The sequence below is a fragment of the Perca flavescens genome, chromosome 24 (genome assembly GCF_004354835.1).
Source record: "Perca flavescens isolate YP-PL-M2 chromosome 24, PFLA_1.0, whole genome shotgun sequence".
Taxonomy (NCBI): Eukaryota; Metazoa; Chordata; class Actinopteri; order Perciformes; family Percidae; genus Perca; species Perca flavescens.
Genome location: NC_041354.1, coordinates 15,722,807 through 15,749,967, shown reverse-complemented (window position 1 = coordinate 15,749,967; position 27,161 = coordinate 15,722,807). Strand labels below are relative to the sequence as shown.

General features: G+C 39.9%; 1 protein-coding gene and 1 long non-coding RNA gene across 3 annotated transcripts; one reads left to right on the top strand and one right to left on the bottom strand.

The window, feature by feature from the left end:
* Window positions 1-690: 690 nt before the first annotated feature.
* Window positions 691-25,863, bottom strand: LOC114550697 (coagulation factor XIII A chain). The gene is made up of 18 exons (XM_028571468.1): window positions 25,768-25,863; window positions 24,873-24,952; window positions 23,190-23,286; window positions 22,510-22,686; window positions 20,667-20,915; window positions 17,983-18,101; window positions 17,426-17,533; window positions 17,079-17,253; window positions 16,373-16,511; window positions 15,450-15,553; window positions 15,281-15,369; window positions 12,018-12,171; window positions 10,537-10,646; window positions 10,047-10,212; window positions 9,797-9,951; window positions 8,361-8,497; window positions 2,987-3,092; window positions 691-1,186 (listed from the first exon to the last, which is right to left on the bottom strand). The coding sequence occupies exons 1-18, from the start codon at window positions 25,847-25,849 to the stop codon at window positions 1,151-1,153; spliced, it is 2,283 nt and encodes a 760-aa protein (XP_028427269.1). The 5' UTR covers window positions 25,850-25,863; the 3' UTR covers window positions 691-1,150.
* On the top strand, window positions 19,120-21,318 carry LOC114550742 (uncharacterized). Of its 2 annotated transcripts, XR_003691728.1 has the most exons (6): window positions 19,120-19,203; window positions 19,280-19,336; window positions 19,608-19,703; window positions 19,804-19,832; window positions 19,975-20,023; window positions 20,612-21,318. It is a non-coding gene; the product is annotated as an uncharacterized LOC114550742 (long non-coding RNA). The 2 variants fall into 2 exon arrangements; XR_003691729.1 differs by lacking the exon at window positions 19,975-20,023.
* Window positions 25,864-27,161: the final 1,298 nt, after the last annotated feature.

Here is a 27,161-nt window from a genome sequence, read left to right as displayed (position 1 = left end):
GACCTGAGGGCTAGCTTTGAGATCCCTAGGACATCCTTTTTCCTTTATCTTCGCTTAAGGTCAGCCCGAAAATGTTATGGAGTGCCATGGGGAAACAGTCTTGAGACCCACCCAATCATTAATTGGCTTGTTGATTGTCCTGTGAAAGGATTGGTGTCCAGGATTTATGCTAAACTGATGCAGGTATCTGTAGTAAAGAAATGAGAGTGAGAGCTGAGCCCGGAGGGGAACGTAATTAATTGGGAGACAGTTTGGGACAACATTTCCCACTGTTCCAAGAACCCAAATCACCAGCAGATCCACTTCAACATAAATTCAACACTCTAAATTGCATCTGCTTGCGAGACAGAAGAAAATTTTGCTAGCGACTAGTCAACCGCGACCAAGAAAATGATAGCTCAGCACTTCTTATCTTTTCTTCGAGACCGTGGAGGTTGGGGGGTGGGAGAGGGTGGTTGTTCTTGTTGTTCATGTGTTTGTCTGTTCTGTAGGAAATGAAAAATAATAATTAAAAAAAGGTAACCCTAAACCATTTGGGGATTCCTGTGTACCGTCTTACCATGCCACCAGTCTTTCTAGCTCTGCCACTGCCGAGTACTTCCTCCGCAACTGTAACTGACTGACTGACTGTGGAAATAATGTTCTGGGACACCTTTAGTGGTTTTGAAAATGTTTTATTGTTAGAAAAGGTTCGGCAGTGAAAGAAAAAAGACAATTTGTTTTCATCAAAACATTAAAATGATGATTAAACAGATTTTATACCTCAGACTGAGGGGAGACTCTCTGAGACGTTTGATTAAAATGCATTGATTAATCTCATTTTACCAAGAACAAAATCAAAATCCTTATTTGTCAAATAAAGCTATTAAAAATCATGTATTATTATTCCTCTATATGACCTTTAACCCTTGAGCTTCCTCGCTAAACTCATTTTAAAATGTCGCGCCAACCTGCCTCAAATAAAAATATCAAAGCTGGGAATTCCCTGGGATTTGGGTAAGTTGAAATTAAACAAGAAATAAAATCATCAAAGATGTTGTTTGCATAGTTTGTCGGCTCCGCCCACTCAGTTTTGAAGCTGCTGTGATTGGTGGAGGCATCGTGGAAATGGAGAGGGGCGGGGTCACACAGCTCTGTTGAACCAATCATCTCAGGGCGTGATGTCGACGCAAGCAACTCCCCTCATCTGAAAACAACACAACAGGGCAAGTATATTTCAGTCTGAGATGTAGTGGAGAAGAAGTACAAAGCAGCATGAAATGAAAAATACTCAAAGTACAGGTACTTTACATTTGTACTCAACAGAACTGTGTCTATGTGCAGCAGTGGCGCTCTAGAGGGGGAAGGGGGGGGGATGGCATCTGCACCCACTGAAATATTATTGGGCCTCCCAATCCATTGGGCTATAGTGCTGTCAATTTGACAAATTTGATTTGTCAGATTGAGAGTACTGTCACTTTGCTGCCTCTCCATTCGGTAAATGGATATATACGTCAAACTGTCTGTTTCCTATTATCTGAAAACTGTGTACAGCAAGATTTTCTTTGTTGAAGTTTGAGGCAAGTTTATTGTTAATGTATTGCACTATATTTTTATACGGTTCTGTGAAAAAATCTTCCCAGCCCTTGTTAAAAGACCAATTAATGTTTTGACTATCCACATTTTTAAGACCACATAGAAAATGTGCATTTTATTTGGATAGACAATTTGTTGAAAATGAAAACAAGTGAAATTAATGATGAAAGTGATGTTTTACGTTTTAGCAAAATTACATTGTGTTGTTCTATCCTATCCAATATTTTCACCATTTCTAAGCAGATTTTCTATGCTGTATTCTGATAAATCCCCCAGCGCCACTTCATTTAATTGTGTAAAACTAAAGTGTAAGTGTTCTGAGGGAATATCATTTTAACCATTTACTTTAGTTTTGTCTTTACAAGAGCCGGCTAAAGGAAGCTAACACCGGGGAATTAGCCACGCGCTACCCTTGGCCATACTCGGACGCTCCTATCTCCCCGCTGTAAACACTTTTTGGGCGCTGCTGGTTTTTCGGGGGTAATACTCGTACTAACGAGTCGTCCAATTAACATCACTTTGTCATGTTTCCATCTAATTGTCAAGCAAATTTTAAGCGAACTTTTAAAGAAAAATGCAAATTAGAAGCGTTTCCATCAACTGGTTTCGAGCGAATAAACTAGACTTACGCAAAGCGTAGTTTCGTCACAAGTTGACGTTACGCGTGGTTGGAGATCGCAAACCGGCTTAGTAAATCAAAGAATTTAGAAGCTAAGTTATTTGGCTAAATGGGGAGAGGTAGCATTGGACAAGTTGGCCACCTGTGCAGAATACAGGGTTGTGGCAGAGACGTTTAGTGTCAGCGAGACAACCGTTGACCGCTGTGTATACGCGGTGTGCAGGGCCATACGATTCAAGCTGTTGAACCAATTCGTCAATTTACCCGACGTGGCTGAGGCCCAGGATATATACGCAACTTGTGCCACAAGTGTACGGAGTGCGCTGGATTGGAACCATATTCCGATCCGTCCCTCATCTGATAGATATCGATTTTTTCCGTTTCCATCAACATTTTCTAATGCAATACTTCAAAATGTGCATAAAAATACATTGATGGAAACATGACTAATGATGTCAACATATCCAGGCCCGTACTTCTGTTCTTTACAATGAAATGGCATGCTTCAACAACTTCAAATGATTCAGTAAAAGCTGAATGTAAACTTATAGCGCTACCTGAGCCTCGCCCAAGCCTTCTTATTGCTGTCTCTCATCAAAGTCACTTTTGCATACTAATTAGACACGTAAATGGTTTTGTACATGCTGTATATTTGACTGTGTGAGTGTGACCGTGTCCAGATATGGCCAACTGAGAGTGTCTGAACATGAACACAGTAAGTTATACAGTACTTGAGTGATTGTTGGTACATTCCACTGCTGGTAATATGATAGAGGAAGGTGTGGAGGTTACCTCACAGAGGTTGCTGCAGTCCATCACCGCCACAATGCAGCGCTTTCCGTCCAGCCGAGGGTTGAACGACTCCGTACAGGAGATCGAAGCCTGAGGCTCAATGACTCTGAAACACACACAGGTGTATGGGAATGAATACACACGAGCCAAACAGCAACATGTCATCACCATAGACTGTATACATAAAGATGGACGACATGTCTCCACTTCCTCCCACTGTACAAAAGTTAAGGCAGAATATTCCGGATAGGGCCAATAAAAATGGTATGGTCATTCACAGTAACAGGTTTTTCATAAACAGAATAAATCTGCTAAACTCAAGTAGTTTTTAATTTTTATTTTACAGCGTGCCGTTGGAAAAAATCTCATACGGAAGATTTTGACAGTTGCCATGTAAGTGAAGCTTTGATGTGTCAATATAAACATTTCATAGCTCTTTATTTCTCCATAATATACTCACATTTGACCTTTTTAAAGTTAGTTTAGGAAGACATTAACAAGGAGGAAAATTATGCATGAAAACATTTGGTTTACCAATTGGGTCACCTCAATTGTATATAAACAATATACACTGTACTCTCACTGTACAAAAGGGAAGCCAAAATATCCCTGATACGGGCGCTGCCATATATATATATGTGTGTGTGTGTGTGTGTTTGTGTGTGTGTGTGTGTGTATGTATGTATGTATACATAGATTCTGCATTGGCCGCTGCTGTTCATTAGACCAATACGCACGTAGATGCGGCCACAATTTTGGGAAAGACATGCCGTGCCTCCTAAACAGAGGTGTATAAAGCACTAGAGACCCATACTTCAGTAAAAGTACAACTACTCTATCAAAAAAGTGACTTGAGTAGAATTAGAAGTGCTCTTTAAACACCACACTTAAGTGGAAGTATTACTACTAGGTGATTTTAATATAGACTGGTCTAATTCTGGTAAAATGAAAAAACTCTAAACCTTAATGACTAAATTTGAGTTCACCCAACTAATTAAGGGTGCCACAAGGACCTCAAAATCTTCAAGAACACAAATAGATCTAGTTTTTTTTTTGAACAAGGATGATCGGATTTTGAAATCACACAATTTTCTAACTGGTTTGTCTGACCATAACATGATTCTTGTCGCCCGAAAATTATCAAAAAAAACGTCTGCTAAATATAAACAAAACTCATTCAAATACATTGACTATTTTAAAGCAAGATTTTCCTGCTGTTGATAATGAATTAAATGCTCAATTATGGAAAAACAACAATGTGCATAGCTGCTGTAAAGACGTAATGAACAAGGTTGAAGGGATTTTTTCTAAATTTCTTAAAAAATCGGTTAAGACCAAACTAATTAGTGATATAAATATTTTTAAAAGTCTAAGAAATTGAGTCATTAAAAATATAAGTAAATCAAAAACGGAGTATTACATTACAACAATAACCGAAGCCAGGGGAAGTCCTCTCATAATGTGGAAGCAAATAAATGGTATTGTGAAACCGTCAGGCAAATCAAAGATCATCCATGAATTTAGAAATGGAGACAGGCAGATTAGGGACAGTAAACAAATAGCACTGGAATTTAATACGTTCTTTGTTTCATCAGTGGAAGAACTGGTGCAACAAGTTAATGTAGAACAGCAACTAAAGTTCACTAAACATCAATCAATAGATCAATACTCTTCGTTTTCACGTCAACAGATCAATTAAACAAAGTGCTTGAAGCGATAGATTCAGTTAAGTTTTAAACAATCAAATAACATTTTACACCCATTACAATTTGGCTTCCGTCCTCAATACTCCACCGAAACGGCAAATTGCTTCTTTGTGGAACAACTCAAATTTGCTATAGATAAGGGAGAAATTGTTGGTGCCGTCTTTTTGGATCATAAAAAGGTGTTTGACACTTTAAATCATGACATCCTTATCCACAAACTGTCCAATTTTAACTTCACACCATTAGCTTTACAGTGGTTTAAATCATATCTTGAACAGAGACAGATCAGTGTGTGGTGGTCAATAATTAAATGTCTACATTCTTAAAAATTAATACAGGAGTACCGCAGGGGTCCATTCTTGGGCTTTTTACATTGTATATTAATGATCTACCAAACTCATGTCCTACAGCAGGATTTCAGATGTACGCTGATAATGCAGTGGTTTATGTGCAAGGTAAAAATGTGCAGTTTCTGATGAACTGACAAAATACCTGCAGAAATCGGCGGTGTGGTTTCAAAATGCAAGTCTGACATTGAATGTTAAAAAGACTGTCTATTTGCTTTGCCTCAAGATTTTAAGTCCATATCAGAAGAACTAAATTTACGGATAGATGGGCATAAGATCCAGCAGGTCTCAGAGGTCAAATATCTGGGCCTTGTCCTTGACTCTCAACTTAAATTTGACAGTCATATTAAATAAATATGTCGAGTAGCCAAAGCAAATCTTTATACATTCAGATTGATCAGGGACTACCTACCGTTTTATGCTGCTCACACTTTCATGCATGCCATGATCTTCTCGCATATAAGTTACTGCATCTGCACATGGTCACAGGTTACTGTTACCACAGTCAAGCAAATTCAAATGATTTATAACAGAGCAGTTAAAATCCTAGATAGGAAACCCATTAGGTCACATCACTGTGTTAGTCTGAGGAATTTAAACATTTTATCTTTTGCAAATTTCATTAACTTTTCTTTGTTGAAGCTGATGCATAAATGCTTAAATCAGCAAGCCCCGCAGGTCTTGAGTGAGTGCATAGTTGCTCTCAGGGCTGTGGGTTCAAGGACTAGAGGAGCTCAGAACGGGAACTGTCAGATCCCGAAATGTAGTACTTCATTTGGACAATCAGCTTTCTCTGTACAAGACACAAAAGCTTGGAATTGTTTACCCACTGAACTGAAAGGAGAGTCAAACTGGGTCCTTTTCAAACACAAACTTAAAGATTCTTTAATCAGAGGTAAAAAATGTGACCACTGACTGTCGGCTTTGTTGTTATTGTGTTATATCATACAGTATATTGTATCATTATGTTTATTTAAACTATGTATTGTTGAACTTTATGTAAAGGCCCACTAGGGACTGACATTGAGAATTAGCTTTGGCTAAAATGTTGTAGTATGTAACATGAGTTTATGTAACATACTTGTCCCTATTCAAATAAACTTAAATAAATATTAAAGTATTCAACATTTTTTGTACTTAAGTATTGCAAGTACTTTATTTTAAAATAGATTACTCTGCTGCAACAACAGCTAAATAGAAAGAGTACAAACTCACATCGTCTCTGACTTCTGAACAGGCAACCGTAATGAAAAGAAACACGACGCGATCTCGGGGATTATTTTATTATTATATAATTAGCGTACGTAACTAACGTACACACACTGTAACCTACACGGTCTCCGTAGCGTGAGGAATTCACAACAGTAACGAGTAACGATCGGAGTAAAAGTATTTAACTCATCGAAAATATGTAGGCTACTCAAGTAAAAGTGGAAGTAGGAGAAAAAAATAACACTCCAGTAGAGTACAGATACAGCCTTTTAGTACTTAAGTAAAGTAGTGAAGTAGTTCTACTTCGTTACTATACAGCTCTGCTCCTAAAGCATGTTTCTGTCAAGGCAGGAGGTCTAGCCACAATTAAAATCATAACTTCTCACTACATTTTCAAACGATTTTTAAGCGTTTTGCTTTGCTAAAAATGCTGTGTATTTATGATGCAGGATACTTGGTTAAACGAAAAATGCAGGTTTTCTTACCACAATATCTTCTTTAGTGTCAATAGTAACACAACTTTAAGCCTTAATATAATTTAAATGGGTGAGTAATTTAAAAAAATGTCTATGGGGATTGACTCGCCACTCGGGCCACTTGAGCCGCCAAGCTGCTGCTTTAATAACACGCGACTGCTTATTACCAAATAATTTCTAATAGTTAGGCTCTCCCTGTTAATACAACACAGCTGACAGGTTAGGCTCTCCCTGTCAATACAACACAGCTGACAGGTAACGCTCTCCCTGTCAATACAACACAGCTGACAGGTAACGCTCTCCCTGTCAATATAACACAGCTGACAGGTTAGGCTCTCCCTGTCAATACAACACAGCTGACAGGTTAGGCTCTCCCTGTCAATATAACACAGCTGACAGGTTAGGCTCTCCCTGTCAATACAACACAGCTGACAGGTTAGGCTCTCCCTGTCAATACAACACAGCTGACAGGTAACGCTCTCCCTGTCAATACAACACAGCTGAGATGTAAGGCTCTCCTTGTCAATACACGTGCTAGAAAGAGGTTTGCTAATGTTTTAAAGACCCCGCCGAAATATTTACTCTGACATTCTGGTTCTGCTTCGGATGCCGTCAAGCGGGATCGTAATCAGTCCTTCACTGACCAGTCAGCATTCATTAGCAGAATGCTAGCGTGTTATGGGCAACAACGACTCACCCTTCAACAAGTACTCGTTCATTCAACTTTCGACCTATAACCCATGTTGAACTTGCAAAAACTACAATCAATCTGAGGTTTCTCAACGACGATCAGGCGAAAGAGACACATTTAGCCATAGAGTCCCATTCATTTTGCACTGGACCGCGATCACCCCCAGTGGAACTCTGGTGGAACTGCAACCAAATTCGGTACAATGGGACTGAATAGGGAGTGGAAAGGCTTTCCATAGACCGGCTTTGTTATTACTAATCACCTAAATAAAAAATACTTTACCTGACACAAGATAGCATTAGCTTAACTTAGCTTATTAGGACAGCCACTTCATGTTTCCTTAAAAGAAGGATTAACGATACCTCTTGTGATACTGAATTCAACAGCGTGCGTTAATCCTGCGTCAAAAACTCTGTGGCGTTCAAAGGAATGAGCACTAACTCATTATTGTGTTCATTCTGACAGCCCTTATGAAAACCAAACTGATCAGAAAAATGAACACTTGGAACGAACATCAGCGTGATCAGAATTACCTAAAATGACAGAAACCATCTTTGGGAAAAATTTTATTGCACGTTTTTTTAGATCCATGTTCCATCAACTCAAAGACAGAGAGCAGTGATGAAACCAGAAAACATTCACATTCAAGGAGCTGGAATCTGGAGATTTTTTTGCTCAAACCGATTAATCGATTATCAGAATAGCTGCAGATTAATGTAATAGTTGACAACTAATCCATTAACATTTGCAGCTCTAGAAAAAAGTATTTGACGTGCACTTTGATTGATTGATTGATTTGATGTCCCATCCGCTAACATAGAGGGGTCGGGACTTATGACCTATACTTCAGCCAGTCCCCAGGGGGGCGATCGAGGTGCTTTGACTTCACTTCTATATCACATTTTTGTGTGTGTGTGTGTGTGTGTGTGTGTGGGTGTGTACCCGTAGAAACGTGTCTTCTCGCTCATGAGTCCAGCTCCTTCCATGGCCAGCCTACAGGCCTTCAGGGCGAAGTTGAAGGGGTTGGTGAAGGTAACGTTGGCAAACATGTCCTGCTGCACCTGAGGCGAGCCACTCAGCTGGAAACACAGAAGAAGATGTAGTAGTAAAAGAACAACACAAGCTGAGAACATCAACTGTAAAAAATGAATGCCAGTGTCCCTACGGTTTTAATGCCGCTGCACTAATACCGATGGTTTATTACATCGGCCAGACTCTGGCTCGACTATAAAATAAAGAAACATGGACGTCCAATGCCGGAACCAAGACGGCACTGCACGTCTCTCTTTATCAGTCCCTCCAGGAGTTCGCGATGTCGCGATCGCGCCAATTCACTTCCTTGTTTTGTTCAGAAGATGCAGCAACATGCGCAGCAGACATGTGTGCTGCCAACGTCTCACATTTACCTACAAAAATTACAGCAAAGGACCGGGAAAAACAGTATCCAGATGTTCTTTACGAAAGCGGGGGTAAACTGTTTTGCAAGACGTGCAACGATTCAGACTTTAACGATTTAAAAGTCGCTGAAGTTGCTGCCGTTTCAATCCTGGCTGTCGGCTCTCTGCAGCGGGTGGGGCTACTGCTCCGTTCCCTCCGCAACTGAGGCACACACACACACACACACACAGACACACACACACAAACCACACACACGGTGGATGCAGGAGAAAAAGGAGATGAGACGACACAATGACCTAAATTGAGGACAGCTACGCTCGTTATTGTAAGTGCAATGATAAGTCAAAGTCAGTACTTTATCAAACTGTATGAATGTGAGTCCCAGGCCAGGATAGGAAATTAACTAACAATGTAAAGATCAACAAGCCACTGATAGATATTTTCAAATTTGATTCATTCAATAAATTATTATTTTTTTGTCTTAAATTCACCAGCCATTTTCATATTATACCAACATTTGCAGCATCCTGAGCCTTTTTGGTAAGGTTATTAGGAAAACTCAGCCCAGGATAGTTTTATTCTCCCCAAAACATGTTTCCTTTTTATTTTTAAAGAACTAAAAAAATTGCAACTTTTTTGCAACTTTCACTGTCTCCCGCAACTTCAATGCAACAAACATACAAAATACATCGCAACTTTTATCGCAATTTTTTACAAAAGCTCCTGCGAAATCAGGCATTTTGGACCGCGACAATCTCAAAAAAAGGCCGCGAAATCCTGGAGGGACTGATTTAGTAATGAACAACACCGTCAACGGCTACTCATTGCAGCATTTTACCACTTCTGATTTTCCCCTCACAATAAAAGCTCTATGTCCTAACTTCTTCTTAACAATTAACAGACGTAACACAACAAAATACCTTACACCAAGCTAAATCTTAAAGTAAGTGGCCGATTTTCAACCCTGACACGAGTCTTACCGTCACGGTGAGCGTCGGGATCTGCAGATTGAGCACCTTGAGGGCGCTCACTGATTCGTCCTCAGTCTGTCCAGTCACGACAAACTGCAGGCAACGCTGAGTGCCCAAATATGGCATATACTCATCAGCTGTGATCTTCACCATCTCACTCTTCACTGCAACACACACACACACACACACACACACACAGATTGTAACATAGGTTATCTCTAATAAACACAAATACTATTTCCTCTCTGACATCGCTCACTCTGATTGGCTGGCACGGGGATGGTGAAGTTGTGATTTATCAACTGACTGGCTTTGACTCCGGTGTAGAAGATGACGGACCCGGCCAGGTTGGCTTGGATGGTTTTGGGGACATCACTGGGGTTGTGGAAATCCACCTGTAGGTTGACGTCCTGACTCAGGTTGACCTGGAGAGAAGGGAGGAGAGTACAAGTACATTAAATTTGTACTTAAAGGGCAACTTTGAATTTCTATTCAACCTGGACCCTATTTTCCTGCGTTTGTGTCTAAGAGACTGATGTGAACAACAACTGGTCCATTATTGGTCCAGTCTGTCTTTCCAGACATGCGAAGTAGGCGGGGGGTGGAGAGAGAAAAAAATACAGGGAATCGCCGATCCTTCTTTGATATTGTTAATCGAAAAAAAGTTCATTTCGATACATTTTTTATTTGAAATTAAGACACCCATAATGTTCAGTACTGAAAGACAGCCGTGTACACAGGTGTGTTACCTGTCTGGCGTTAATACTGATAGACAGTGTGGTGTCAGGCAGCTCGGATTGATCCATCTCCATGCTGTAAGCATCTGCCCGGTCCTTAGTCCTGTTGTCCTCTTCACTACCTGCAGACAGAAATCACTTCACCACCGACTCCAACGTTTCCCGACCCCCTCAAGTCTTTAATCAAGTCACAGCAAAGACGCAGTATCTACAAACACAGCTGCTGCACACATTTAAAGTACTTGAAAATATTGTGCTAATGGAGGAGAAAACTCAGCAAAAGTTGCCATTGCTGCGGTTACTTGCAACCGCCCGCACTGATAAAAAGGAAAAGAAAAGAGACTGAAGCTGAAAAATGCGGTGAGTTTAAAGGGCTGCAGATAAAGCTAGAGGACAAACTACAGTAAAAAATGGCATAGCTATTCAGCAGTGGCTACTGCTGAGGGAGTTGACACTGTTGGACAGAAATATTTGAGAAAATGAAAGCTCAGATGGGCCGATCTGGAATCTTCTCCTTATGAGATCACAAGGAGTAAGGTTACCTCCCCTTTCTCTGCTTTGCCCGGCCAGAGAATTTGGCCCACCAATGAGAGAGAGAGAGTGGCAGTTGGTCAAGGCCACACTCCCACCCTCCACGTCTCTCCTCCTCAATAGCTACAGACACAGAAATGGCACATCCTAAGGAAAGCTCATTGTGGGACTGGCTCTAGTGGCTGTAATTCTGCTCCAAGGCTGAATTTCGGGAAAGAGACTTCAGATACAGTATCAGGGGACCACTAAGGTCTATATAAAAGAGACTTCAGATACAGTATCAGGGGACCACTAAGGTCTATATAAAAGAGACTTCAGATACAGTATTAGGGGACCACTAAGGTCTATATAAAAGAGACTTCAGATACAGTATTAAGGGACCACTAAGGTCTATATAAAAGAGACTTCAGATACAGTATCAGGGGACCACTATGGCCTATATAAAAGAGACTTCAGATACAGTATCAGGGGACCACTAAGGTCTATATAAAAGAGACTTCAGATACAGTATCAGGGGACCACTAAGGTCTATATAAAAGAGACTTCAGATACAGTATTAAGGGACCACTAAGGTCTATATAAAAGAGACTTCAGATACAGTATCAGGGGACCACTATGGCCTATATAAAAGAGACTTCAGATACAGTATCAGGGGACCCCTAAGGCCTATATAAAAGCATCCAAAGAGCACCATGTTATGGGACCTATAATCTTGATTGCTATATCTATGTGAGTACTGATGATAGCAGAAAAAATGAGCCAAATCTGTGCTAGCAACACGGAGCTGCTACAGCTAATGCCGAGAGCTCCCACTCAGCTAAAACGGCAGTTTTGGGGTCATAAGATAAAGAGTGCCTTTGTGCCTCTTAACAGACACAAAATGCAATTAAAATGTCTGTGCAACATGAACAGGGCCTGTACATGACAACAAGATGTGTTTAGCAACTTAGCCATTGTGTTACCTTGAGTGTACTTGTAGTTCTGTGTGATGTTGTTCGGTGAGTTGCTGTCCAAAGATTTGGTGTAAACAGCCTTTCCGATGTAATCCTTATTCACCCAGTACGGGGTCAGAGTCCCGTAGCGATCTTGCTTGTAGAAGATGACGTCACTGTTCACCTGGAGGAAACAGCGTTATGATGACAATTTAGGTGACAGGAAGTGTGCAGCGCTTCATACCGTTGGTGCAGCATGTCACGCTGCTAGTTATAGAGAATCTTTGGCGTTAGCAAAAAAATAGCCTATGCTAGCTGCTAGTGTAAGCTTTCCACACACGGACGGACTGGGGCTAAAAAACAGACCTGGACTTTCTCCCAAATGGGCCCATCATCCGGCCATCCGCGACAGACACTAGCCAGGATGTCCTGATACTATGCCACAATACTGTAGCCTATCAGACAAGGTATTCACAGCAAGTAACATCTCAAAACCAATGATGAGAATTGGGGTTGTGCTTATTAATGAAGCGTCAGCCTTCAAATAAAAACTAAAAAATGTACAATGCCATTACATCTGCATTGAAAATAAAATACAAATAATGAAATGTCACTGGCTACAGAAACCCCAAATTACACTAACTTGTAATTATAAAACAGTTACAGAGTATTACAACACTTTCAGAGATAAAGTAGGCTACTTGCTGAACCTGAACATGGGATTAGATATATTGTAGTCCTATACCAAAACTACACTCAGCGTGTTAGTTACTATATACAACTATTCAAATATAAATGTATATAATATGGGTTGCTTTGTGTTAAATAATTAGCATTGATTATACCATGGTCTGGGTGAATACTCGATTCTGATTGGCTGCAGTGTGTCCATTAAAAAGTGATGTAGGACACCTACTAAAGGAGTTCGGTGAAACTGACTGTTTACTGTTCTAAATGAATGCGCTACATTAAATCAATAAGGAAATGTGGATTTTGTCAGGCGTAACCAGGGAAACAGAGTTATTGTTTGGATAAACTTTAGATTTCGATTGTAAAACTAATTAAAATATGAACTAATGTTTTAAAAATATGTTATTGGCAAGTGACCATGGTATAAGCAGGTTAATGCCCTTTCGAGGTGTCCATTGTCAGGTAGTAATGGACTTCGGCTGCGCGTCGGACGGTTCACGCCTCGCCGTCCTCCATTAATACCTGACAATGGACACCTCGTCGGGCATTAACCCTTACATAACCTATTTAATATTTGCTCAATGTCATATTACACTTTTGATTCATATTAAGGCTGTGAAATGATGAAAATGACTAGGCCCTATCAATGTTGTCTCTGAAGCTTTCACAAACAACCACCAGGTCTTTACCAGTTCCACAATAGTAAACCAAATATGAAAGACAAGGAAAAACTGCACTCTGATGGAAGACAGACAGAAAGTGCAAGCTAGGATCTTTCGGTTAAACTTGGTTAAATTATTTAGCCCCCTTCCCTGTTTGTTAGCACGTTTAGAGTGGTACCAATGCATGCCTGATGTTTTCCTCTTTATCGTAGCAGCAAAACTGAGCTCACTACAATCTCTCATATACAACCAATTGAAATCGCGGTCAACCCGCGATTAATTTCTAATGCCTTTAATGTTTCAAATTAAGCTAACAGAAATGATTAAATACGTTTGACAGCACTAAATGGCACGATCATTTTCATAATCATGATGCACACTCATGTTGAGCTGACGATGCAATTCGCTAAGATAGGGATAAAGGCAGCCTTTAATGTTTCCTGCTCCTGGCACTTACCAGTATTGCTGATGTGAAATTAACTCACGTCTAATGATGTAGGCCGACTCTTCTTCTTAATTTTTATGTTTACACGTAGCATATAAGTGATTGTATTTGCGCCCCCTGCTGTTGGCTGTTAATATCGCTTTAATAGACTTTTTTGTGCCGATGGCAGTCAGTTGGACGGCTGTTCTGGACTTTTCCAGAACGCACAGATTGTCAGTCTGTCCCTGGTTCCACAGCAGCTGCCTCGGTATGTGCAGGCAGCCCAGGAGGGCCTGTTCCATTGTGAAATGTATCGTTTGTTATTAAAATATTTTATATTGGAATGGGAATATAAATTCATATTGCCATACGTAATGGCTTTGCGTCAGGCCGAACAACACCCCTTAGCTGTGATAAAATCACAACATACCTCAGACTATCGTGAGCTATTGCTTAATTATCTCGCTAAAGTAAGTAAAAGAAAAAGAAATTTATTAAGCAAAAAATGTTTAAACATTTAAAACACAAAGTAATACCCTTTCAATTGAAAAACCTTTAGATGTGGAAAAATTTACTAATTAATTCATTTTACACATAAAAAAGGAAATAGGATCCATCCCAAAGATGGAATCTGTGAAATATCTCAATCTTCCAAGATATGCAAAAAGTGCTTCCCTCATTCTGACCACAATACCCCCTTTCCTACCCTACCCCTGAGAATAAGATCTCATTACTTCTTCCACTGATTGTTCTTAAAGGCCTCATGAAACAGAAGTCAGACCGCCATTTGTTTCCGCATGTTTAAGTGTTTCTTCTAAAAACACAAAGGGAGGGACTTGTCTCGGATATTGATTGCCGTTTAAAGTAACCAATAGCACTGCGTGGGCGTTTCGCTCCACCCTCCCCCGCCAGAGTGACAGCAGCTAACATGGAACCACAGGAAGAAAGCCTGTTATTTGTTGCAGAGGACTTCTCACCACCTTATGTTTCTGTGTCTAAGTGACTGATGGGAACAACAGTCTTTGACACTGGTCCAGTATTAAGCGAGACCGTTGTAGTCTGCAGCAGCGAAGCAAGCTACAATGTAAGTTGATTGGGCAATCATGCAATTTGTATTTACCTTCACAAAAGTGCTTGTTTTACCACTGACAGGCTCAGATTATTATTAATCTAAGGAGGTCAACCTTTAAAGAGTACTTTGAAGAGTACAATCCTTCTTTTAAACATAAAATCATCCGCGAAATTGGCAAAGTAAAATACACTTCATTCAAAGTTGACAGAAACTAAATAAAACCATGAAAATCCGTTTTGGCTCATCTTTTCACTTTTCCAACAATCACAACTCTAAACGTTTCACAGGAAGAGAACAGACCATGATTATAATGTCAAAATATATACTTTGGTACAAAACAACAACAAATATACATGAGCATTTATCATAGGGACGCAGGCTTAACACTGGGAAAATGCATTTTTCACTTCACGAGGCCTTTAAAGAAATAAAGAAAGAACCTAACCTCAGCGAAGACGAACCCTGAATCAAACGGGTGACAGAGCAAACCTTCCTTGATGCCGATGATTGAAGCTGGACCACAGCGATTAAATCCTGTAAAACAAACATCATGTTTAGCATCCAGCTATCTGTTGATCCGTCCGTCATTCTCTGTCTGTGTCTGTCTGTCCTACCATCGCTGGTCTCCTGGGGCGTGGCGTCCAACGCCTGCCATCCTCCGAGGCCGGGCGGCAGGTCATCGCGCCTAATGAACACCTCGTTCCAGCAGTGGTAGTTCCTACAGAGACGTGCTGTCAGTACACCTTTTTGTACATGTGTTTAGTCAGCCAAACCATATACAGTATATATATATATATATATATATATATATATATATATATATATATATATATATATATATACCTATATATCCTTACTTACACATTAAAGAAAGTGCAGTATTTGGACCATCTAAGTGCCAGGAAGACGCCATATTTACGAACATGGTACTCAAGTACTGCACTTAAGTACAAATTGAAGGTATTTTACCCAGTTAGAGCTAGTTAATGTGGCTCGGTAAAGGAAAGATTGGTGTCCCCTGCTGGTGCTACCACCCCCGCGAACCAACCCCGGATAAGTGGATCACGATAGATGGATGAATAGATGGATGGGGTTCCATTTTTTGCTACTTGTGAGGTGCCACCTCTGTAATGATGACTTTTCTACACCTAGATATGTTTGTTTTACACCTTTGGTGTCCTTTTGTCTCTCACTGTGATATTTTTGTGTTTGGGATTTGTAGACGTTTGCATCACTTTGTAGTTATTTTGCGTCTCACTGTAATCATTTTTGTCTCTTCGTGGTACGTTTCTGTCACTTTGTATCTCTGTGTAGTCTCTTTGCGTCTCTTTGTAGTCATTTTGTGTCTGTGTGGTGGAAAGTTACCAAAGTACTTACATTATATTTAAGTACAAATTTGAGTAATTTTATTGGAGTATATGAGGCTTTCTTTCTGGTTTAAATCATGACTTTGTCAAAATGTGCACAGGATAAGTTGAGACATTTCAAATGGACTACTTTCTGGCCTGGTGGTCTCCTAGCAACAGGGATGACTGACCAGATGGTGTCCGTGGTGTTGCTGTCGTCTGGCGAGCCATCAGGCAGGCGGATGAATTCGATCTTTAGGTTGCCATTGCTGTCGTGACCTGAAGCAATGTTGGTGATGGGCCTCGCCGGGATGCCGAGGGCACGTAGGACTGAGAGATACAAAATATTGAAATTATCAAATATTTCATGCTATCAACAAACATCACAGGTTAATGGTTTGTCATTTTCATAAAACACACTCATGCCTCCGCTCCATTTAAATATAGTAAAAACATTATATATATATATATATATATATATATATATATATATATATATATATATGAGAAGTCAAATTATATGTAATCTATTTAATACTGTAGTCTTAACTCCACTGCATGTATTTCAGTTGTAGTGACTTTTCAGATAAAGATTTTACACAAAAGACACTTATTATAGTCATTTGTCAATTTGTAATTGTTTTTTTGTCTCTTTTTGATTGTTTTGGGTCTGCTTGTGGTTGTTTTGCAATACTTTGTAGTCATTTTGTAGTCCGTTTTTTGGTAGTTTTGTCTCTTTGCAGTTGTTTGCGGCCTCTGTGTTTGTTTTGGGTCTCTATATGGTTGTTAAAACAACCTTTGGGTCTTGGCCCGGTAGGCCATATACACATAAAGTTATCTGAAAGTCTTGACATGACAGCTTGACAAGTGTATCCTGGAAACAGTGCATGCTCTTACAGGTGTTGAAGACTCCAGCAAACACCCAGCACTGGGCGTAGCAGACCGGGACTCCGGTATTGGCGTACTGCAGAAGGATCTGGACGCTGCCCGTCCAAGACAACGGGGACCTGCCCATTGAGTAGTCATCACTCCAGTTCCCAACACACACGCCATTATCATCCTTAGAGTTAATCTGAGGGGAAGAGAAAGGTCAGGGAATCATCAGCGTCATTCTCTGGGTGATCAGAAATGTCTGAACCAAGTTTTTTAAGAATCCATCCTACAGCTGTTGAGATATTTCACTCTGGACCAAGCTAGCTGAACTAAAACTGAAAAAAAATGTCAGGCACGTAAACTTTTCTCACCATTGCAGATCCCATCCTGAGCATTTTCATGATTTTGCCTCGGTCCCAGATCGGCATCTGAGACGCATCCAGGATGTAAATACAGGCGTCCAAAACGCCGCGCTCAAACTGCAGTAAGAAAACACAGATACATTCTGGGATAGGAGGAAAAAAATGCTCTGGGTTGTTTGTATTTCTTTAAAGTTCCTATATTATAAAGTAAGATGTCTTCTTTAATTATAAAGCAGTCAAGGTTCCAAACACTCAAACCACAGAGAAATGCACACAGCCCGCATTACAAACTGTGTTGTTCGAAACGTACGGTTGTGAAGACACAACTATACTATGAAGAGGTAAAAAGGTACTGCTATACAGTGTTGTTACAGCTTTCCCCGGCTGCAATGATGGTGCAGAGACTCTGAGAGAGCAGATGGGTAAATGCTGACCAATCAGAGTCGACTGGGATTTTTTAAAGGTTATATACAATCGGTAACACACAGTTTTCCAAGTGACACACACATCGATATCCGGCTTGTCAGGCTTATCGTGGCAGTGTTCCTCTGTTGATCCAGACTAACCTGTCCATAAACCCAGTCACAGGTTGCCATATCCTCAATTACACCCTGATACATCACACCATGGTCGTTGAGGACGTACTCGTTCCGCTCTGCTTCATTAGCAAGAAACACCGCATCATCTGCAAAGAGAGACAGACCGAGAGTTTTTAATACCCCTTATCAGAAACAAAACGTTAAACTTTCAAATTCAATTCTCTGAAACATGAAAGCTGCTTGAAGAAAGATTTAAGAAGAGTTTTGTGTATGTGTGTTTTGTGTTGCATCATGTCTTTATAGTATGAAGCTGTTTTTACGGCTTTATTTAGCTTAAAGAGAAGAAGAATTTTCTCAACACATAAAGGAAAACTGCATCCTTCAGATTAACACAAACATTAACAGGCACCGAAAGAAACCTTCTGCTCTCACTCTCTCAAAAACATTTTTAAACATAATTTACAGGAAATGTCAATTAAAACGACAATAAATCTCTGTGAAAATAGATAAACTTACTTAAAAGTTTTCCTAGATCTCCCTGAATAACGCTTGAAACCCCACAATAAACTTAGTATCTTATATTTACTGTACTTAAGTACCAAAATACATTTTCTAATGAATATACTTATACATTTTTAGAAGTAAAAGAAAACCATCCCGCCATGACGCTATCAGTTATTATACTGCCTCCTCTTCTTCTTTGGTTTTTGGCCTATGGTTTTGGCGCTTGGCAACAAACAGGCATTACATCACCAACTGGAAGGGAGCATGCACTAACTTGCAATCTAAGACCAATGATTCACCAAACCTGCTTTTTGCAGTCTAACAAATTTCTTCTGATTTTATTTTGATGTCACGAGATTTGGTGAATCTCTCACAGTTTCTGTTTTCAGCTCAAATGTATCAAAGTAGATGATGTGCAAGTGCACCTTGACCTTGTAAATCCACAAGATAGTCCGAAGTGGTTCGGACCAGATCTGGATTATCTGGATTGTTACATTACAACACTGTCTATCTGAAAGGACTAGGGCTGCAATTTAAGATTTCATTGTTGATTAAACTGTCGATTATTTTCTCAATTAATTGGTTAGTTGTTTGGTCTATGTGGGAAACCAGCTGATATGTGCATGCGGTCATGTGTCCGGTTGCCAATCAGGAAGTGATTAAAAAGCTCACCAGGTGTAGTCGTTAGTCCCCTTGCCTCTCACTGAGCGCACTGCAATTGTGTGAATTCTCCTGATTCTCCAGGTATGAAAAGGTTTGGCTGCGGTAATTTAGGGAGCAAGTACAGCTTAAGGTTGATTTCTGATTTTGGTCCCACTAGGTTGATAGCCAGGCACAAGTTCCTGTCCTTCACGGAGTGAACTGGGGCAGATTGACGGTAATGCCAGAGAATGTCTATTAAAGGGGAGAACTTCCACTCTCTGGAAAATTCCGGGTTGGTACAATGGGGCTAATAGGGAGTGAGATAGGGAGTGAACAGCTCTCCATAGACAGGCTCTGGTAATGCCTATCAGCTGTTTTAGCCATGTGGTAGCAATTAATATTTCAGCTAAATGTTACCTTTTTTTTGTGTGTTGCTTATGCCACCACAAGCCATGCGCTACTTTTATAGAATGTTTTTCAACTTGTAGTTTCTTTGTATGTTTCAGTTTACCACTGACAAATGAGCTGCTGTGGCTGTAGAGCTCCGGAAAATACTCCTCCTCCCGCATTAACTGTGCTATAGGAGTTGGTGTCCTTGCAAAGTAGGCCTATATTTTTCCTATATTTTACTATTAATGTGCTAATAAATTATTTGCAAGACACTTTGTGACTGGCCACTAATGTATGTTTGTTTTCTCAAAGGGGGACCAGTCCAGTCACTGTTTTCTACGGTTATTTTACCATTTTGTTTCTTTTTGGTTATTTTCCTTGGTTGATTATTTTCTTGTGATTTCATTTACAAGTGGTCTTTAGATATACTTTTTATGGAAGTTTTGACATACGTTTCTCTCCTCAATTTATGTATGCTCACAGCTTGATCCTGTACAAGGCTGGGTCCGTGTCGAGACACTGCCTCCTTGTGGTGAGACTGCACTGGGTGACACTCTGTTACGGTGTGTATGTAGCCTCGACACTGTAGATTTTGTATTGACTTGCATGATATTTTGTAGTGATTTGCATGATACTTTGTAGTGAATCGTGTAGAAATAAGCGTGTAGTGCATGTCCTTGTCGGTGCTGGGCCTTCTGTCTCCTCTTTCTGTCTCCCGGAGTGGTGTGCGCGTGCCAACCCGACCTTCCTACTTTGAGGAGAGTAAGACCACATGTATCTGCCATCTAATTTATTGTTTTATTATTCTGTCAAATTGCCATTTTAATTGGAAATCTTTTAAACTCTTTGTAATAAACCAAATTTATTTTTGTACAATATTTGCCTCCTGTAAATTGTCCCTGTCAGGGGAAAACCAGAGTTGGTCACACAACATACTAATTAATATAGTAAGGGTTCCTCCTAACCCTCAATAGGAGGTGGCGTTGTCAGGTTTGAAAGGTTTTATGTTGCTCCGGCACTACATCTAGATAATGTCATATCAAAAATAAGCCACACCACACATAAGCGGTGATTCATTTAATGGTTGACATCTAATCGATTAATCTTTGCTTTTTTCTAGACAGGACAGAAACATGTGAACAGTGACTCTCAGGGGACAGGAGAGGAGTTCCTACCTTTACACCAGGCGTTGAACAGCACGTACAGGTCACTAGCGGCGTTCCTCTTTGTTCGCTGCATGCCGGTGCCCGCTACGATGGCCACGTACGTACGAAACTTTCCCACGATGGCGTTTGGCGTCGGCGTGATGCCCAGAGTCACAGTTACACCCTGACGCCCCACAATCCGACCCGACCACGGGCCCCCGAGACGGGAATTGAAGGTCACCACCATCAGGGAGCCCCTGCTGGCTGAAGGGTTTTCACCTGGAGGAGGAGGAGGAGGGTTCGTGATGAGGAAAGGATACAAGGAGATGAAAATCCAGAAATGGACTGTCAAAAAAAACATTAAAAAAGCTTTAAAAGCGTACTCTACTTGATTACTGGTACTGGTTTGGAAAAATAAAATGTTTAAACTGCGGTGACAGTTAAGTTTAGATACCAAAACAACTAGTTGAAGGGTAACTTTGTTTTTTCAACCTGTGTGACTGATGGGAATAACTTTCTTTTGACATTGGTCCAGTATTAAGCAAAATCGTTGCAGTCGTCAGTGGTGAAACAAGCTACAATGTAAGTTAATAGGGCAATCGCACACCTTCAATTTATGTCAACAAAAGTGCTTGTTTTACCACAGACAAGCTCAACTTTTGATTCTGAGTGTCTGACAACACTATGGAAAGCATCCTTACAGATATAAACCTTTCTGTTAAAGAGTAAGATCCTTTTTTAAACATAAAAACATCCGCAAAATTGCGTTCGCTAAACCCACCAGACTCCATGTAAATAAACAGTAATTTAAGCATTTTAAAATATACTTAATACAAGGAAAAAAAAAAAACTAATTCAAAAGCTGTTTTGGTTCATCTTTCCATTTTTCCTACCATCACTACTCTAGTTTTGCTTGAAACAAAAACACAGTTTACATTACATTTACATGTGAAAATATGTTGGCTCTATACACACTGAAAGTATTGCTTTTTTAAATGGAGTCTGGTGGGTTTAGGGATAGCATGATTCTGGTTAAACAAAAATATTTTTACTCGTTTAGAAGAGGTATATCTCTATAGAGATCCTTTCCATAATGTAGTCCGACACTTATAATAAAAAAACAGCAATTTTAATGGACAAAATTGGCGATGCACAGTAATAAATACATGGAATATGTAGGAATTACAATGCATTACTTTTCAAAGTCAAAAAAAATAAAATGGAAATGACATGGTTGTTCACAGTTACAGGTTTTGTTCTTGTTCTTTGTTGTCTTTTCTTGGATTTTTTTGTGATACATGAAAAATCTGTACATCTGCGTCCTATCCCAAATTTCACCCTACGAAATTACGGCGATTGTCGGCCAGTCAGGTGACAGTTAAGTTTAGCGGTCTATACGGTTCAATTTAGCCAAGAAAAGGTGACCGTGAGCCGGCAACGACAGTTAAGATTAGACACCAAATGACTAAGTTAAGATTAGAAAAAAGATTTTCAGGACGCGAACACGCGTTTCCTGGGTGAAGGTTTTCCATGGGACACAAACGCCGCTCCCCCTGCCCAACCGTCCACCCCGAACCCCTCCCTATGTGGTCCAGAGTCTTCTACAGCAGCAGTCAATGTGCTGCATACGGTAATAAATACATGGAATACATAGGAATTACAGTGCGTTACTTTTAGTAGCTATATATACCAATGGTTCCTGAGAGCAGCCTGATTTACATTGTCTAAAGATTCTGTAATGTTATGATATTCACCGTTACAGGTTTTTAATGTTCTTTTTTTGGTAAACTCACAATCTTTTTTTTTTTTTTTTTTGAAAAACGTCACGGGAAGAACCTGTAAATCTGTGTCCTATCTCTGAATTGAAACCCACCAATCAGGAACTCGAGCTGGAAGTCGTCGCTCTGCGCCAGCGGGCGGTTGAAGGTGACTCTCACCAGGAACTCCTGACCGCGGCGGACCACCAGGTTGGGGGTGTTGTAGGAGGCCGTCTTGTGTTGCGGTTCGTTCAGCTGCTGACACATGTCGACCATCTGCACCGACAGATACGCTGAGAGGGAGGAATAAAGGGAGAGTACGTCATGTTTGTATGCTTTTGGTCTATTTCCACCCCCGGATGTCCTTTACCTTCCGCTTTCTTTGTTATTTGTTCTAAACTCCGGTGGATTTACGAGGACTATGGTTAACTGCTCCTCAATATCTCTGCAGGGTAAATCCAGACAGCTAGCTAGACTATCTGTCCAATCTGAGTTTTCTGTCGCACGACTAAAACAACCTTTGATCAAACACACGTTCCACCAAAACAAGTTCCTTCCCGAGGGGAAGAGCACCGCCCAAGACGATTGTGATTGTTGCAAAGAAGTGCCAATAAACCAGAGCACATTTTTCTCTCATCCCAGAATGCTGTGTCGACTATCCAGACCCTCCTCCGCAGCGCTGTGGAGGAAGGTCTGGCAAAGCGAGACTAGTATGCTGTTGATCACTGATCAGAGAATGTTTTTATTATCATCATCACAGACAGATAAAAACACGGATAAATGAAATGGACCTTACTGCCGTCATCAGCAGGTGCTCTGGGTGTGGGAGCGTCAGGAAAAGGCTCAAACTCTGGAAAATCTTCTCCGGAATGCCCAAGGTTGGAGGTCGACACCTAAAGATAAATAACACAAAATAAAAAATAATAAAATAACAATGAAAGAAATAATGAAAGAGAATAATAATAATACATGTAAGAGCAATTTCATGTTGTAGTCCAGGGGTGGCGAACCTGCGGCTCTTGAGCCGTATGTGGCTCTTTGCCGGCTGCTTTGAGGCTCTTACTGTGTGGCTGGGGGCTGTGTTATTGGTGGATTCTTTTTTTTTTTTTTACTTTTGAAACATTTCAGATAAAAAAAAAAAAAAAAAGCATTTGAATGCATCTGCCAATACATTTGCCAATTATTTTAAAATAAAAAATAATGCAGCAGAGTTTTTTTATGGACAGATTCTGCAACCTGAGGAAAAAAAGCAGCCACAGATCACCTTCCTCATTAACCCTTTCACTGCTGATTGTCTGAAAGCCCCTCTAGTGACAAATGAGTGAAAGAGTGGCCACAACCGAGTACAACCAGACCTAAAAAGGATTGTGGATAACAAAGACTGTCAGGTTTCCCACTGAGTCAATCTAAGTAAGAAAAAAAAAACCTATGAAAACTGCTATGTATTATAACTTTCATTAGATCTGGAAGTCACTGTTGCTGTTGTAATGTGGACCTGCATGTGTTGTGTGGCTTTTTGCTATGGTGCGTGTTTTTTTGTGGCTCTTTATGCTGAACTGGTTGGCCACTCCTGTTGTAGTCCATCAACGTGGAGCTAATGTTAGACGTGGAGCGGCAAAGATAATCGATTGATCAAGTAGTCGCCAACTATTACATTAATCGCCAACTATTTTGATCATCGATGAATTGGGTTGAGGTTTTTTTTATTATTTAAAGTTAACCTTCTTTGATGGCAGCTTGTTAAATGTGAAGATGTTCTAGTTTTTTTCACAACTCTTTGACCGTGAACTGAATTTCTTTAAGTTTGAGACCAAACGAGACATTTGATGACGTCATCTTGGGCTTTGGGAAACCATTTCCTGACATTTTATAGACCTAACAACTAATCGATTAACCATCAAGTTGTCCTCGGGTCAAACTTGACCCGTTTTGAAACTTTCTATTTCAGAAATATGGGTTTCTTTCCACCAAATTGTCAAAAACAAAGTAACGTGGATGGATCCATACAGCGCTCTTCACAAGCAAAATAAATGATCATTCACTGCCTTCATTGAATTTGGGGGTTTTATTCAATTTTATAGCATTTGAAAAAAAAATTGATTAAAGAACGTTGAAAAAAGTGACGAAAACGTCAGAAAAAATTCAAAAACGTCCAAAAAATAACAAAAAAAAACAACAACAAAACATCGAGAAAGGCGACAAAAGTTTCGAAAAAGGCGACCAAAACGTTGATTCAAATAAGTTGTAATTTTCAATTTTGACCAAGTTGCATGGTCAACGGGAAGACAACACAAGGGTTAACAATAGATGTGGGTAACAACTTACGTGTAGCGGCACACGGTTGTGTTCCCAGTTAACGGACTAACAATTTCAATATGAAAAAACCTTCTAAATAAAGGTTCTCCTAACTTTTTGCAAGAAGAGGGCCTTGGACCTTCTTTTTGAAATTGTAATGGGTTTGTTGTCAGTGGTGCAGTACCTTCCCGTTGTAGCGCCCCTTGTGGTGGTGTGACTTCCCCTTTGATAGAGACATGATGGCCGGAGGTTTCACTGAAGTCACTGCACAGAAAGAGAAACATATTTACTGCAGGAAATATATAATACTTTGAATATTGAAATGTACCGATGCATGGCGAATCGGTTAAAAATGGACATGAATGGGTCAAGATTGTTGGGTGCCTGGGTAGCGCAGTTGGTAGAGCGCTAAAGATTGCAACCGGTTAACAAAAAAATTAATCGCAATGACATTTCTAATTGGCTGAGTACGTAATATACTTTGGATTTCACTTGTTTGACTGTTTTCTATGTTTTTTTTCTATTCTTTTGTTGTTTTTTAGAAATCTAATTCTATTTTTTTCAGTTAATTCTTTTTATTTAGGATCAAAAATAAAGGAACAATTTGTCAGTCATTTGTTACCTGTTAAAACCAACGTGAGGAAATTGTATCGTCGGCGTAAAATCGAATCCCTGTTATATAATAGCGAATTATAATTCTAATTATTATTATCATATCTTCTTCTACATTCTGTTTTAAAAACGTGAGATGAAAAATATTCAAGAAGCCGTTCTGCTTTATGAGTACTTAAGTACATGTAGCTGATAATGCACATTTTACCATGGACATGTAAATTCACAGTCTATATTTGTAATTCTTTCGATATGTTCATATTTTAAAAAAATGTACAGGAGAAATCTGTCAAATTAAACGGAATAATTCCATGAAATCACAGTTTATTTAAGTACTTCATGATAAGTATGTATGACGAAATGTATAGACTTTAAAAATGAACAGGTTATTCTTTGCATCTCCAGCTAAAATTGCACAAACAAGAAGTGTGTGTGTGTGTGTGTGTGTGTGTGTGTGTGCGTCTCACCGCTCAGATGAAGGAGAGAAGTTGGGCTGTCTGTCGAGTCTCTGATGGTCAGATCAGATGATGATGAGATCGACTTCAGCATCAGTTTATATACACACACTACTTCCCCTTTTCACACACACACACACACACACACACACACACACACACACACACACACACACACACACACCACCACCATTTATATATGTTCACATTAAGAAAATGGTACAGGGACACAAATATTACAGATGTAGTAAAATACATACGCAAACTCATGGACCAGTAAACACACACACACACACACACACACACACACACACACACACACACACACACACACACACCTATACTACGATACGTTTAGTTACCTTTCTAAAGAAGTACATAATAACATACTTACGACAGATTATTATTCTCTTATAATAATACACTTTGATGTTACTTTTGTATTTTGACTCTTTTCTCTACGCTTTTCTGACACTTTCTCGCTGCTTTTTTCGCTGCTTTTATCGTTGGTTTCTGCACTTTTTTGACGCTTTTTGTGATGCTTTTTTTTGTTGTTGCAGGTTTCTTTTGTGCTTTTTTTAATGCTTTTTTTTGGAGCAACACATTCTCATAAGCAGATTCATAGAGACACGTCAACGTACGGAGAGTTATGCACAACAATTAATACAACGATATCCTACAAAATGACGCCGACCGGTACCGTGACAGTTAAGTGTAGCCGAGAGAACGGTGACTGAGGTTAGGGGTCCTGACAGGGGCCGTTACACTTAAGTTTAGTTGACAAAAAGTTACCATCATGTGTCGACGACAGTCAAGTTTAGGCACCAGAACGACTAGTTAAGATTGTTATTATCACAATTTTTACGTAACTTCATGCAATTACAGTTCCAGTGTTACTTTTCGTAACTAGAGGTACGAATGGCTCATGAGAACAGCCTGGGTATTAATACGTTTACTGCAGTAAAGGCTCTGAATACTTCCTCCACCTCTGACAAAAACACACACATCAGAACAGGGAAGTGTGTGTGTGTGTGTGTGTGTGTGAGTGACCTCGACCCACACAGACACTCTGACCTGTTACTGATCAGCAGTGACATTAAAGGGTAACTACTGTTTTTTTTCAAACTGGACCCTACTAGGCCAGATCGATCGCACACAAAAAGGATATATATGTTACACATACACACAGAACTGCTGCGTGATGATTATCACCAAAGCATGAATTCATTTAAACAATGTCTGAGTCTTGTTGTCACGTAAGGGCCCTGCTCATGTTGCACAGACATTTTAATTGCATTTTGTGCCCCCTAAAACTGCCATTTTAGTTAAGGGAGAGCTTTACATGTAGCTGCTGCAGCAACTCCGCGCTGCTAGCACCGATTTGGCTCGTTTTTTTCATTTTTTAT

What these genes read in the sequence shown, in the direction of transcription:
- LOC114550697 (XM_028571468.1), bottom strand. Translation starts at nt 25,849, where the DNA reads ATGCTGAAGTCGATCTCATCATCATCTGATCTGACCATCAGAGACTCG. An exon ending in GAACTACAAGTACACTCAAG is followed by an intron (nt 10,647 to 12,017) that starts GTAACACAATGG and finishes TTCTGTCTGCAG; the next exon opens with GTAGTGAAGAGGACAACAGG. An exon ending in CCCCGTGCCAGCCAATCAGA is followed by an intron (nt 9,952 to 10,046) that starts GTGAGCGATGTC and finishes TGTGTGTTGCAG; the next exon opens with TGAAGAGTGAGATGGTGAAG.